Genomic DNA, 13,941 nt, shown 5'->3' on the forward strand with positions numbered 1-13,941 from the left:
AAAGCTGGACCGAAACCCAGAAGCTGGGCTTCCCGCCCCACGCCACACATGACAAATTCAGTGCATGATGGCAAATTAGCCCAGATGAGCTCAGACTCGGTTTCTGTAACTTTACACCTTGTTTCATTACTGACAGTGAGGCCCTACAGTCAACATTACTTAAAACAGAACAAATCTAAACCAAACTTGAAGAATGTATGGGGTTGACCCCTTTCCAATGTCCCCCCTTGAGAAGATGGGAGGACTCTTAGCTCCTTTTATGGGGTTTAGAAATCCCAGGTCCCAGAATCTTTTCTCCCTTATCATATTCAAGTCTGTCATAAAAGATATCTATGATATCGAAACTCAGCCAACCTTGCTACTTTGTCTCATTCTCAAGATTTCTTATTTTCCCATTAAAAAACCAACGTTTCTACTTTAATTGTTCCTTTTTCAATCCGTTTAACTTCTGGAAAATATCAATGTAGGCATCTGAACAGATCCCAAGAGATTTCTGTGAATTTGGGAAAACCAGAAATGAACTGAAATGCTAGGTTGGACAACTACCTTTAAAAGTATCTAGATCTTGCCCTAGTCGGTTTGGCTCAGTGGTTAGAGCGTTGGCTTGTGAACCAGAGAGTCCCTGGTTCAGTTCCCGCTAAGGGCATGTACGTCGGTTGCAGTTTGTCCCCAGCCCTGATTGGGGTTGTGTGGGTGGCAGCCAGTCGATGTGTCTCTCTCACATCGATGTTTCTCTCTCTCTCTTCCCCTCTCTCTCCCTCCCACTCTATCTGAAATGCAAAGAGGATTTTTTTAAAAAAAGTATCTAGATCTTTACAGGGTAAAAATACAAATTAGAAGGACTTTTACCCTTCTGAGATCATTTTAACTAGGACAAAACTAACTCTGTTGAATTGTGACTCCAGGGTCCCCTCTTCCCACACTCTCGGGGTGCACTGTGGGTTTCCATGCCACCCTGAGCCTCTGCCAGTAAAGAGGAGAGTAGCTTCCATGGGGATGCTCTTTGTCTGAGCAGTGCTTTGACGCCATCTGAGGCCACGCTCCGAGCTGCATTTAGCCTTCAACACACCACAGTCACCAGCGACTTCCTGAGGAACAATGGATGAGAGACTCTCTCCTGCCTGGCTCACTTTCTCGGTTGAAAACTGCCACCAGGATGAACAATTATGTCCTTGTGGTGAAGACACCACCTCTTAACTCTTCTGTTCTAAGAGACTGGGTGCCAGGGAGAAGTCGCTGTGGGAATTCTCGCGAAGATCATCTACAGGCAAACTGAAATCATAGTCTGAGCCTATTTTTGAAACATAATACAGTAGAGAACACAGAGTTGGGACCAGTATTATCTAGAAACTGAAGGCAGGCTGTTGCTAATCACTGGATAGGCGGCACACACTTAGCAAGTACTTACAGCCCTGTACTGGGAAGTCTGTCTGAATAAAAAGTCCATAATATTCGTATGATAAGAGGTCATCTAGCCCGGCCAGTGTGGCTCAGTGGTTGAGCATTGACCCATGCACCAAGAGGTCGTTGGTTCGATTCCTGGTCAGGGCACATGCCCAGGTTGTGGGCCAAATCCCCAGTGCGGGGCATGCAGGAGGCGGCCAATCATGTTCTCTCTCATTGATGCCTCTGTCTCTCTCCCTCTCCCTTCTTCTCTCTCTAAAGTCAATAAAGAAAAAATAAATATAAAAAAGAGGTCATCTGATAGAGTATACCTAGTTTTGAAATGTGAGTAGCATGAAGATTCTGAAACTAGGAAATGATGGGATTACAAACTTGCTTTTTCCTATTCTGTGTTATAAATCGTGTTCTCGTCTAGAGGAAGCAACGGCTCCCCTGTGAGGGCTTTCAAGGCTCCAAATGATTCAGAAGAGTCCTGTGCCCACATTTAAACAAGACACTTGCCCTCCTCCCAAGGGGGTGGCATGGGGTAGGGGTGGGGAGTGGCCTTGGACACACACAGGGCTGAGTCTGAGTTCATATCTCCAGTCTTCACCTGCTACATGAATGTGGACCTGAGATTTTACCAAAAATATCAGCTTCTCCATCTGTAGAATGGGTATGGTGAGGCCCACATGATGCTATTAAGAGTTGTTTGGAAGGTACCATTATTATTCCAGTGCTTTTGCTGAAATGAATGACTGACATGCTACATACCACCAAGAGGCAGTGGAGTGTAGCAGTCAAGGGGCGGGTCTAGAACCAGACTCCCTGGGCTTGGGTCTTGCTTCTGTCACTGACTGTGTGACCTTGGGCAAGTCTCTGGCCTTTGTGGACTTAATTTTCCTTACCTGTCAAATGAGAATAATAATGTCATGGGATCTTCATGAATTTTGAATTTATTACTCCATAGGGAGTAATCAGAAGAGTGCCTGACATTGTAACCCACAACAAATACCATTCCTACTGGTTTTGTTTTTGTTGTTGTTACTCCAGAAACTTTCATTGCTAGGCTAACAGCAAATAAGCTTGCCGGGACCTTGTAGAAATAGTATGTCTTTTGCAATATTAGGAAGAAATAACAATATGGAGAAGCGTATTAGGACTGAGTCCAGAAAGTGATTTCAAAAGATACTGCACTGAGTTACTGAAGTCATTAAGTCCCTTTATCGAACAATAGTGTTCAAAAACAGCCACTTTCAAATACCTTTAATGTATTGAACCCTTTTAGAACAACAGACGGAAAATGCTGTAGCAAGGAGAAGCAAGTTGTCGCAAAGAGTGTTTCTCGGTTGCCTCAAATGCTTTTCGAGGTAGTAAGAACTCTGCGTAATCCTGGAGACCACCCACCGAGACAGGCTGGGCAGTCCTCTGGACTCCCCTAGTCTGACCCACAGGCTGAGGCCCACCTGAAAGTCCCAGGAAGCTCGGAAAGGCTGTCCCTAAGCCAGCATGTTAGGATAAAGGAAAAAGCCACTCGATCATCGGCTGCACATCTTCCAATTAACCCAAGGATGTATTACTGCAGATTTGGTCCATTCTGATGAGTAATGTAGACAACTGGAAACACTGATGCTCAGCACTTCTATCACCTCAGGCACCGCGGAGCTTGGCGTGAAAACATAAACACAACTACTTCGGCATTTGGAAGAAGAGGGGATCCAAATGTGTGCAAATGCTGGTGTTCTCCAGACCTCGGAGGCTCTCCACAGAGCACTGCCGTTGGAGGGGTCCGAGTCACAGTGGGTGTGTTTCCACAGGCAAACAAGTACCCTGGGAGTCACCTTCGTAAGGAGACAGGTAAAGACCCTCTTCTATAAATTAGACTGTAGACATACATCAGCAATGTTGAGTCAGAAGTCATATTAAACCAAGAGGCACAATTTCACTCCATTCATTCATTTCCTGTTATCACTTATCACTTGGGAAGGCAAATTCCTCCGCTGCTTCCAAATTTGCAAGGGAAAGGTTATTAGAAGGGAAGGGTGGGTGTGATTTCCTCCTGGGAAACTGCTCCCTAGCCAGTAACACACTCCTGAATTCGGCTCTGAACCGAACTCGCCCCGGAATGCAGTTCTGAAAGGCTGGCTGAGGGCCATGCCAGGAGAGGGTGTGACACCCACCAAGGAGAGAGCAATTCCTCCCAAAGGGAGGTCACTGTGGCTGAGCACACTCAGGATTCTATGGGGAGCGTCGGGTAGAGTTGAGAAGGGGGGTGTTTGTACAGCGGATACTGGGAAGTGAATTCACAGGCTTCTGAGGTGAAACAGACCCAGTAAGTCTGTCCTCCCCCTGCACAGAGAAAAAGGTCATTGATCCTCCCAGGATGTCACTTTGAAACTTCCTTTCCCATTCAGCATCAGACTTGGAGGCTTGATCCCCTTAGAACAGGTGCTCTTAGGATCTCGAGGGAGGGACCTGGAACTCTGGACTTGGTCTTTGTGAGCACAGCGGACGCCGCAGACGATGAGGGCAGGGAAGTCCTGTTGACTGGGTATGCAGCGTGTGTCAAGAACCTTATCTGCCTCATCTCATTTAAATGCTGCACGAGCCATACAGCACTTCTTTTACCTGAGGAAATCAAGTCTCTGAAAGGTTAAATCATTTGTCCAATGTACAAAAACTAAACAAAAACCCAGCAGGTGGAGGAGCTGTGATTCAAACCCGGCATAGCTGCAAAGCCAAGCCGTTTCTTCTTGACTCTCTCCGATGACAACGTAAGGGAAACTCTACAGTTCTTTCCAACGACGGCATCATCTCTCCCGTGCTTCACTAAGTGCCTCCAAGACCAGTCCAAGGCAGTGGCTTAATTTATGCACACATATACGTTTACAGTTAATGGACCCAGGCATTTGGATTTCAAGGAAAAGGAGAAAAACCGTCACAACCAGTTTTCAATCTCTCTCCCTGGCCAGCCTCCATTCCGTCCAATTGCAGATAACCTGGAGTGTCATTTCCATTTTATTCCTTCATCAGACAATTACACTTTCATCAGATAGTCTGAAATTCACCGCTGCCCTGGTGGGAGTCATTAACAGAAACTTTATTTCATCAGCTGGAGCACATGCTGACATATTTACCGGCAATGCCGCCTGTGAACTATATGTTCCCTGTGCGCTGGGGGGAGAATTCAGAATGATGCCCAGACCCAAGGAAGCTTGGTGTTTTAGTGAGCATGAAAATGATAAATCTTCCAGGCACTGGTTTCCCCACATCTCATCAGGCCCTGAAGACTGAGGGGTGAAGTCCCCTAAATGTACTTGTATTACTAAGTGTGGGTAATGTTCAGAAAGCCATAGTCAGCTTCTGCAAAGCTGAGTCCCCCCAGCCCCGCCCCCACCATCTCCAATCATAAGAGGCATTGCTACTGATAACTGCTGTGTGCACGTCCACCTGTCTGGTCTTCAGAGGGAGCAGGACAAGAGGGATGAGGGGGACTGTCCACTCCTGGAATGATACGCAATTAGACAGATGTTCAGGTCCTGAATGCACAGACAGCAGCCCTTTCTGGACACACAATGAGAGGGTTCTCTGCCTCCTGACTGACTGATGTATTCATTCTGCAGATTCTATAAAGGGATGTGCTAAGTGTCCCCCACAGTGCTGCAAACTCTGGAAGAGACCACACAATTTTTTTCTTTGAGAATGGTCAGTATCTCTTTCAAATGAGCGTCCATTTTGCCTCATCCAAGGGTGTAGGTGTGCGTTATATTTCCTTAAGAGTTCTCTTCGGGTGTAAACTGGGATCCAGAAAATACTCCTGCACTGTGGTATGAGGTGGGGGGCATGGGCAGCAGTCAGCAGGCAGAGGGGAGTCATTCTCCCAAGGCAATCCTCTTGATTCCTCCACAGATCCAACTCTACCAAACTCAGGAGCTGGGTGTGTGTGAGCACGAAGACTTTCTTCTCAAATCGCTTCCCCAGAGACAACTCTCTGGGAACTTTGTGACGCGTGATGATAACCTAAGCTAAATGCTTCTGCTGCGCGGTCACACACTTGGGGCGCTGAGAACCTAGCCAGCAGGACCCTCCCCTCCCCCACGAAGACGGACCGAGGGAAGGCTAAGCTGGAGCATGAGAGACTTTAGCCCACTGACCCATCACCCTGCTTTCGTCTGGACCGCGTTGTCCCGAGGAATCACAGAAATGGACGGAAATGAAAGCGCTTTCACTTTCCTCCCACAAATAGCCCAGGACAAACAAGGACAGGGATGAGTTCACACCATTTCTAAAAGCTTAAAAATGTCTAAAACGAATTTAAAATGGCACAGACACGCACAAACCCCTTGGCCCGCTGAAAGCAACGACCCACTGCAGGAAGCCGGTCACCGGGACCCGAGGGAGCGGTGTCAGCCTGAAAGCAAAGGGACGAAGGGAAACATAAGGGGTTCCCAGCTACAAAGAAATAAATAAGATAGGTTTGTTTAGCGACCAACTTCGCCCTGCTGCTGGAGTTCCGGTAGAATGTGTGTCGTGGTTCCTTGTGTAAGAGGCACTCAGCACAGGTCTTACGTAAGGGATCTCAACGAGGGACGCAACTGCAGTTTTGCAAAAGATACAGAGAAGACGCGCTGTGGACCAGACAGCGGGGTGCGCGCCTGTCCTGGGACGAAGGCACGAGTGTGCCCGCGCTTCCGCCTGGTGGTCAGCCCGTTCCTGCACAGCTGGGGACAGGCTTGGGGAAAACCACGTTCACCTGAAAAAAAGGAAGTGTGGGCTCTTTTTAACAGAGTAGCGTCTCCGATGTGTCGGGAACAGGTCCGGCATCATGAAGCGCCATGCTGCGCTGACCCGAGGGTGGGCTTGGAGTCACATCCGGTCCTTCCCAGTGTGACTATGATTACATTACTTACACAGTTTTGTGCCTCAGTTTCCACATCTGTAACATGGGGGTCAATGTTATCTACCCTAAGGGGTCATCGTTAAGATAAAATGAAGGGAAAAGTGTACAAACGGTATGTAGCTCACTGCCCAGTAAATGCTGAGTCTCTTTCCCCAGCCCCGTTTGCCCAAAGAACCCTGAAACCTCTGCACGTTGGACTGGACAGGTACAGACACTGAGTTTCAGCAAAGGGATGTGTTCTCGACAGGACCACACCGCTGGAAGTGCCAGAGTCATGGTGTAGAAGCAGGATGGCCTCATTTCGGATCTGAGGTTCTTCCCAACGAACCACCTCATTAGTTCACACTCGAGTCTGTATCATTTATACACAAAGTGGCCATTTCAGCTCAAACATGTCAAGCCTCAATCACCCCCAGTAAGAAAGAAGGGGCCAAAGCTTTGGCAAGGTACTCACCTGACCAAAGGTGAAGTCCATCGAAGCCATAGGAGTACAGGTCATCACCGACACCGTTGCCTCCCCACCCTTCGCCGCCGCCGGGGTATGGCGCGTAGCCCGAGGAGGAGGCCCAGCCCACCCGCAGGTGTGTGGGCTCTGCTGTTAGGAAGGGGTCCACCTGGTCGATGATGAGCTCGAAGTACCACTTCTTGTACTGCGCTGAGCCCTCGGCCACGCCCAGGAAGATGTTTGGCCTGATACTGAAATTAAACACGGGACAGGTGGCATTGATTGCTGACTCCTCAGAACTGAGAAAGCAAATTGAATGAGACCAGAGGAGGCACTGGCCCAATGAAACCAAGGGCAAGAGCAATTTTGTGTTTTCTGTCTTACTCTAAAGTAGAAAAAGCTTTCAGCCTCCAACACCTGACGAAGTTCTTAGGAAGGTGTCAGGACAACACTAATTCCATTACAAAATGTAGAGGACCTCTCTCTCTTTAAATGTTCCACTCAAGGTAAGCAACATTTAGAGTGTCAGCCACAGGTAAAGATGTGGAAGACATCGCCCAGCCGGTGTGGCTCAGGGGTTGAGCGTCGATCCATGCACCAAGAGGTTGCTGGTTCGATTTCCGGTCAGGGCACATGCCCAGGTTGTGGGCCCAATCCCCAGTCAGGGGCATGCAGGAGGCGGCCAATCGATGTTCTCTTTCATCGACGTCTCTCTCTCTCTCTCTCCCTCTCCCTTCCGCTCTCTCTAAAATCAATAAAGAAAAAAAGATGTTAAAGACGTCATATAGAGCGGGATGACAGACCCTCCTTTCTTACTGTCAGTGGAAGAATTGATCCTCATTTTCATACCAGCAGCTTTGTCACCCAAGCATTATTAGTAACAATGGCCTTTTGAAAGCATTAAGAAGTCACATTAGAAATAAGCCAGACAGAGAAGACAAATGCTGCATAGTATCACTTATGTGGAATCTAAAAAAATAGTTCAATGCATAGAAACAGAGAAAAAGTGGTTGCCAGGGCCTGGGGCAGGGGCAGGAAATAGGGAGGGGTTGGTAAAAAGATATAAGCTTTCAGTTTAAGATAAATAAGGTCTGAGGATCTAATGTATGACATGGTGACCATAGTTGATACCAAACACTGTAGCGCATAATCGAAAGTTGTTAAGAGAATAGAACTTAAATGCTCTCATCAAAATAAAATAATAGTAAAAAGGAAACTATGTGCCCTGGCTGGTTTGGCTCAGCAGTTAGAGCATTGGCTTGTGGACCAGAGAGACCCGGGTTTGGTTCCCGCTAAGGGCACGTACCTCGGTTGCAGTTTGTTCCCGGCCCCAGCTGGGGTTGTGTGGGTGGCGGCCACTCGATGTGCCTCTCGCACATCTGTTTCTCTCTCTCTCTTCCTCCCGCTCTATCTGAAGATAAATGCAAATAAAAAAAAAAAAAAAGAGTCCTCGGGTGAGGATTAAAAAAAAAATGGAACGCTGTGAGGTGATGGATGTGTTAGCACTCCGGGGAGAAACCTTTCGCAATGTGTATACATATCAAATCATCACGTTGTATGCTTTAAACATCTTACCACACTGTCAATTCTACTTTAATAAAGCTGAAAAACAATGAAAATTCAACCTAGAGGACAGGACAGGGGACGGGGGAAGAAGTCGCTCTCAGGCAAGTTTGCTAAGGGCTAGAGGTTTCAATGTATCCAGCAAAAGGGTTCAGAGCTTGGGACGAACACTTGGGCTTTTTCCGAGACGTCTACTGTTCTGGGCTGGGGCAGGGCTCCATGCTGAGTGGGCAGGGGAAAGCCAGGTTGGTTCCAAGAAGAACACACGTTTGTAGGGAGGGCTGGGGTCTGCTGGCTGCCCTCCACGTCAGAGCGGAGGGTCTTCTCTCGCCACTGCAGCGTAGGGAGTGGGCCCCGCGCAGAGCTGCCGCATGACCTTAGGCCAGCCTCGGCCAGCCCCGGGAGTCCCCATGTCTCTCAGGGGGCCACAGGTACGGACCAGCCACCTAGGGTTCCCGTGCTTTCCACCTGCGCCTCACCGATATTCCTGCGGCAAACGGCCATGTGCCAGGGGATGCAATAAACCGCAGTATCAACACAGGACGTCTATTCTATGAGAGATTTTTAGAAAAAAAGTTGACAGATCAAAATCAAAATAAATATGTTACAAGAAGCTGTAAGATAGATCTGCACTGATGTTTAAAATACAACATGGTAGACCACTCCCGGCCAAATCCTTCAGCCTTCAGGTGGCACACATGCTCCACCCTTGGGGACTTCGGGAGACAGGGTTGAAAAACTCTGCCAGCGAGGGGTGGGTGGCTTTGGAGTTCAAATCAGCCTTTTTCCTTCCCTGTCTGGAGACAAGACGCCCCGTTTTGGGATCACGATGGTGGTCTTACCTTGTCACGTCGTTAATCAGCCGTGTCTGCAGGAGCAGGTTTCTCCGGGGCAGCAAGTTGTCACAGATGAGGTTCTGGTTGGCTCTCACCGCGACCCCATTGCAGAGACAGAGGGAGCACAGCACATCCAGAACCTGCAGTGAGACACACCTGCCACTGTGGGCCTGACTGCCCGGCCCAGGAAGGGGCGGGCTTTCTGCAGGGTGGGGGCCTGGGACTGTGGGGGGACCTGTTGAGAATCAGGGAAGTCTCCTCTCCACCACCAGGCATGAGTAACGCCCCAGAGCCTTCTGCCTCTTGGGAAATGAGGCCGGGCTTCCTTCCCGCCCCTCTGCCCTGGTCGTGTGCCCCTTCCTTCACATTGCACATGTCATTTGTGGTTACTGATCACTAAAGTGGATCCGAGTCTGGGCTCTGGAGACTGACTCCCTAGGTTAACGCCCCGGCCAGGGCCAGGGTGAGGACCGGCATCCAGGGCACAACATCCAGGCATCTCTCGGAGTTGAGCATGAGGGGCACGGACTGGAAGAACCCACACCGGCCACAAACTGACGCCCGAGCTCCCCGCTGCACCAGGATCCACGGGCGCTCACCCAGCTCTTCACGAGAGGCGCACAGATCCCCACTTGGCTGAGGTCCCTCGCACCTAACAGGCCGGGACCCTCACGTGCGTCGGGTCGAGGGGCAGTAGGGCAGGTTCTGGTTTATGGGTCCCTCACTGATAGTATCAGAACTCACTAAGATCCCCTATATTCCTAGAATTCCGTATTCAAAAGCACTTCGCTGCTCTCCTCGTCCCCTTCTAGATGATGCCGAACTTGCAAGAACACAGGTGGTCCCTGAGTCTGAGACCAGCCACCAGCTCCTGTTCCATTTGTTTCCCAGCTGTGGTGGGAGGGGGAACAGCCCTGGCCGCCTCCACCACCTGTGGTTACTGATCATCGCTACAGTGGATCCGAGTCTGGGCTCTGAAGACTGACTGCCTAGGTGGACGTCCCGGCCAGGGCCCTGACTCCTGGGCACCCTCCTCTTTCGTTCAGATTCTGTTCCTGTCCAAGCAAAGCAAACAGTGCTGGCCGGGCACTGCTCCTCCCCCCCACTCCAGCGAGCCACCTGCAGACAGCAGCGGATAAGGAACAGCCCGGACTGGGGCAGGCTGCAGCCACAGGGAGGTGGGCGGCCACTGAAGACTCAATGCTTCGCGGGGTTGGCTGGCTTCATGTTGGTGGCATTTGTATTCATAATTCTCACAAACCAATTTTCTACCCGACTCCCCGAATGTCAGTTTTGTTCCAGATAAATACAAAGCACGTTTACGGGACAAGAAGAAAAGGATCCCAACGGTGGTTTTATGGACTCCTACCATCACCACTCAGTGAAATGGATGGGCTGAGAAACTGGAAACCCAGAGGATAATTTCTCAAAGAAAAGAGCCTTCGATAGCCGGGAAATTAAACACTTGCCATCGGCCTATCACAGGGTTTCATCTATCTTACCTGGGAGTGACAGGCAGGAGCCTTGCTGTCACAGCCTGAGGGCAGCAGAGCTTAATCTGCATACTATAGCCCAGCAAAGAGAACCGGGGCTTCGGGGCTTCGAGAAGCGCACAGCCTGACAGGGTCTCACCCCCCAACTGAGGGTGCCAGGAAGACTTGTGGTGACAGTGTTTAGGCTGTGTTTCAGAGGCGTCTCTTTGGGTACCGAAAGGACTGGGGACACACTTACTTTTCTAGGAAAGTTTAAATGGGTTTTCTTGAAAGCAAAAGGAGTGGAGAGAGGGCCAGTCTACCACCGGGACACACAGGCCTGTGCCTACAGGTCCTCGGTACTTTCTGATGGAGAAATACCCTCTCAGCGACCCCTGGGATGTGTGCCCTGCGGCAGCAGTTACTGCTGAGTGAGTCAGGAGCCTGTTTTCCTTCCTGTCCTGAGCACAGGAGAGATTACTGTTTCCCAGCCTTTCTTGCAGTTATGGGAGGTCATGTGACTGAGTCCTGGCCAATGAAAAGTGGGTACTTCGCTTGCAGTGATGCACTGGCCCCTAAAAACGCACACAGTCCTCTGTGCACTGTCGCTCTTTCAGCTGGTTGGAGAAATCCAAGTAAGGATGGTAACGCCCAAGGGCCTTCTTACTCCAGGAGTGGTTCTAGGAGCTTACCAGAGATACAGCTGCTTAGACACCACCCGTCCTGTCCCCAGACTCACCAGGGAAAAGACTTCATTTTACTACCATCCTTAGATGTGTAAGCACATTCCAGCTCGTGAAGCCCTGACCTAGGAGATCCAAGCTGCTGGATGGAAAGAAGCTGTGTTTCTGAAGGACCACACAGAATGGAGCCCTTCTACCGGCTTGCCTAGGACTGCACGTGTAGGTGAGCTTCCGTCCACTCAGGGAGGTGGGCGTGGGTCTGGCTCTCCTCATTCATCCCGTTTACTCATTTCTTAAGCCTTTAACGAGCGTGTATCAAATGCCTGCCATGTATAACACATGAGCTTGGCACTGCGGGAATTACAACGATGACTCCCCTGCTGTGAAGGAACCCCAAGTCCGTGAGAGAAAGGTGTGTGTAAACAAAACGACAATGAAAGGCAGAATGGAACCACAGTGTCACAGAGCGCCAGTTGTGTAGGGGATTGCGGGGACCATGTCCAACTGGAATAAGAAAAAGCTTCATAGAGGAAGTGGCATTTGAACTAAGATTTAAAAAAAGCTTTTATTGATTTATAAAGAGAGGGAAGAAGAGAGAAGGAGGGAGAGATAAAGACATCGATTGGAGAGAACACTGATTGGCCGCCTCCTGCATGCCCACAACCTGGGGATTTGGCCCACAACCTGGGCATGGGCCCTGTCCAGGAATTGAACCAGTGACCTTGTGGTGCGTGGGTCAATGCTCAGCCACTGAGCCACACCAGCTAAGTTTTGAAAGGAAGACAGAATTTTGAAAAGCAGGAAGGGAGGAGATACTGAGGGACCAAGAGGAAGAGTGCATTCAGAAAATGGGGTGTGGGCAGTGCACCCCACGCCTGTCCCTTTCACTTCAAGGATTGTATCCTTTCTAACTTTTATCTTGAACTTGATCGCGCATTAGACCAGGGGCAGGGCTCCCGAGCAGGGACAAAGCCGGCAGCTGACACTCAGAGGGGAGGGAGGCGCAAGAACCGCCACCTGGTAGGCACGCTCCAGTCTAAGCACGTGACTGCAGGGACGTGGTACAGAAAGGGCTCCCAAACCCGTGAGATGTGCAAACCTTTTTAAACGAAAAACGTCATGGCTCTGAAGACCACTTTCACGTGTTACGTGAGTAGAGCAAGGACAATGGGCCAGGAATAGAAACTCGCCAGGGCAGAAAGCCCCGATGCCTAGGAAGGGGCAACACTGGGAAGACAAGAACCTCGCCCCAGGGTAATCTTTCCTCCCAGCGTATTGCTGGTCATGCAGGTTGGAACCTCCGGCTTTTTCCTCCCTGCAGATAACATCTCGGCCTCAGTTGTATTTCAGCTCCAGGCTCAGAAAAGCAGCAAAACCAGACAAGTGATGCAGCGGCTGCCTCAGGACCAGAGGCGCCGACCAGTCAGTGGACACCACGGCCCTGGAAGGCTGATGAACAGTCTACTAAGACCCTCCCTTGAGCCGTCCCCTAAAATCCCCACCTGCAAGTGAAAGATAAATACCCTCAACAACAAGGACCCAGCGTGTGCTCCTCCCAGGGGAACATGCCTGCACCATTCCCTTCCCCCTTCTTCCCTCTCAGGGACCCCCCCCCCCCCCGCCCTGAGACTGCAGCCAGGGGAGCAATGGGCAATGGCGGCAGCTCGTCCCAGGCTAAACCCCCGCACCTGTCTCCACGGCCCCCTTCTCTCTGACTCCCAGGGAGCCACAGCAGCCCAGCCCAGGCTCTCCTGCTGTTTCCTCTATGCCCTTCCCCGTGTCACTGTCCTAAGTGGGTTTTTGCTGCAGCCAATAAATTCTTGCTTGCTTTGCTACACTTGGTCTCTGATCGAAAACTTTCCTTCAAGAAGACAAGCGGAGAGAGAAATAAAAACATCGATGAGAGAGAACATCGATTGGCTGCCTCCTGCATGCCCCTACTGGGGTTCGGGCCCACAACCGGGACATGTGCCCTGACCAGGAATTGAACTGGTGACCTCTCGATGCATGAATCGACGCTCGAACACTGAGCCACAGTGGCTGGGCAAGAGTTCTGTATTTAGATAACTATAAAAATAAGAGCACAAAATGAAACATCCTCACAGAATATGTGGGCCCTGAAGAATATGTTCACAGAGTTCAGCTTGATAAATCTGGAAGGAATATTAAACCTGGGGTTGGGAGACCTAAATTCTGGCCCTTGTCTCTCATTAATTAGCTCTATGGCCTCTTGCAAGTTGCTCAACATCTCAAAGCCTATGTCCCAGCCTTGTTTCTGCCTCTGTCAAGTGGAAAGATTAAGTGATGTTACTTCATGGCCTCTAATGAGGACTAAAGAAAGTGCATGTGAACACCGAGGACAGTACCTGGCATTTGTCAAATGCAAAGTAAATGTTAGCTACCATCATCCTCATTACTATGGTCATTGTTGTTGGAGGAGTTGGGAGGCACCTTGTGGCTGTCATTTCTATACACAGTCAAGTCACCGCCTTCATGGAAAACTAAGCGAAGGGGCCGAGACCGCTAGGACTGGGGAAAACAGCTGCCCGGGTGGAAAAACATGACCTTGGCCTTCTCCAGGCAAAGACAAAGTGTTGTGATGGCAGTCTGGCCCGCACTCAGCACATTCTTTGCAGAGTTACCACAAATACCTGTCCTG

At 50.0% G+C, this 13,941-nt stretch overlaps 1 protein-coding gene across 1 annotated transcript in view; it reads right to left on the minus strand.

Moving 5' to 3' along the window:
* The window catches only part of RYR3 (ryanodine receptor 3), a 372,120-nt gene that overhangs the window by 243,585 nt on the left and 114,594 nt on the right, over positions 1–13,941 (minus strand). The window contains exons 18-19 of the mRNA XM_036247201.1: positions 9,134–9,267; positions 6,738–6,979 (exon numbers count right to left, since the gene is read on the minus strand). Coding sequence (XP_036103094.1) covers positions 6,738–6,979; positions 9,134–9,267 — 376 coding nt within the window. The remainder of the gene's footprint in view (positions 1–6,737; positions 6,980–9,133; positions 9,268–13,941) is intronic.

The sequence above is a fragment of the Molossus molossus genome, unplaced genomic scaffold, assembly GCF_014108415.1.
Source record: "Molossus molossus isolate mMolMol1 unplaced genomic scaffold, mMolMol1.p scaffold_m16_p_1, whole genome shotgun sequence".
NCBI lineage: Eukaryota > Metazoa > Chordata > Mammalia > Chiroptera > Molossidae > Molossus > Molossus molossus.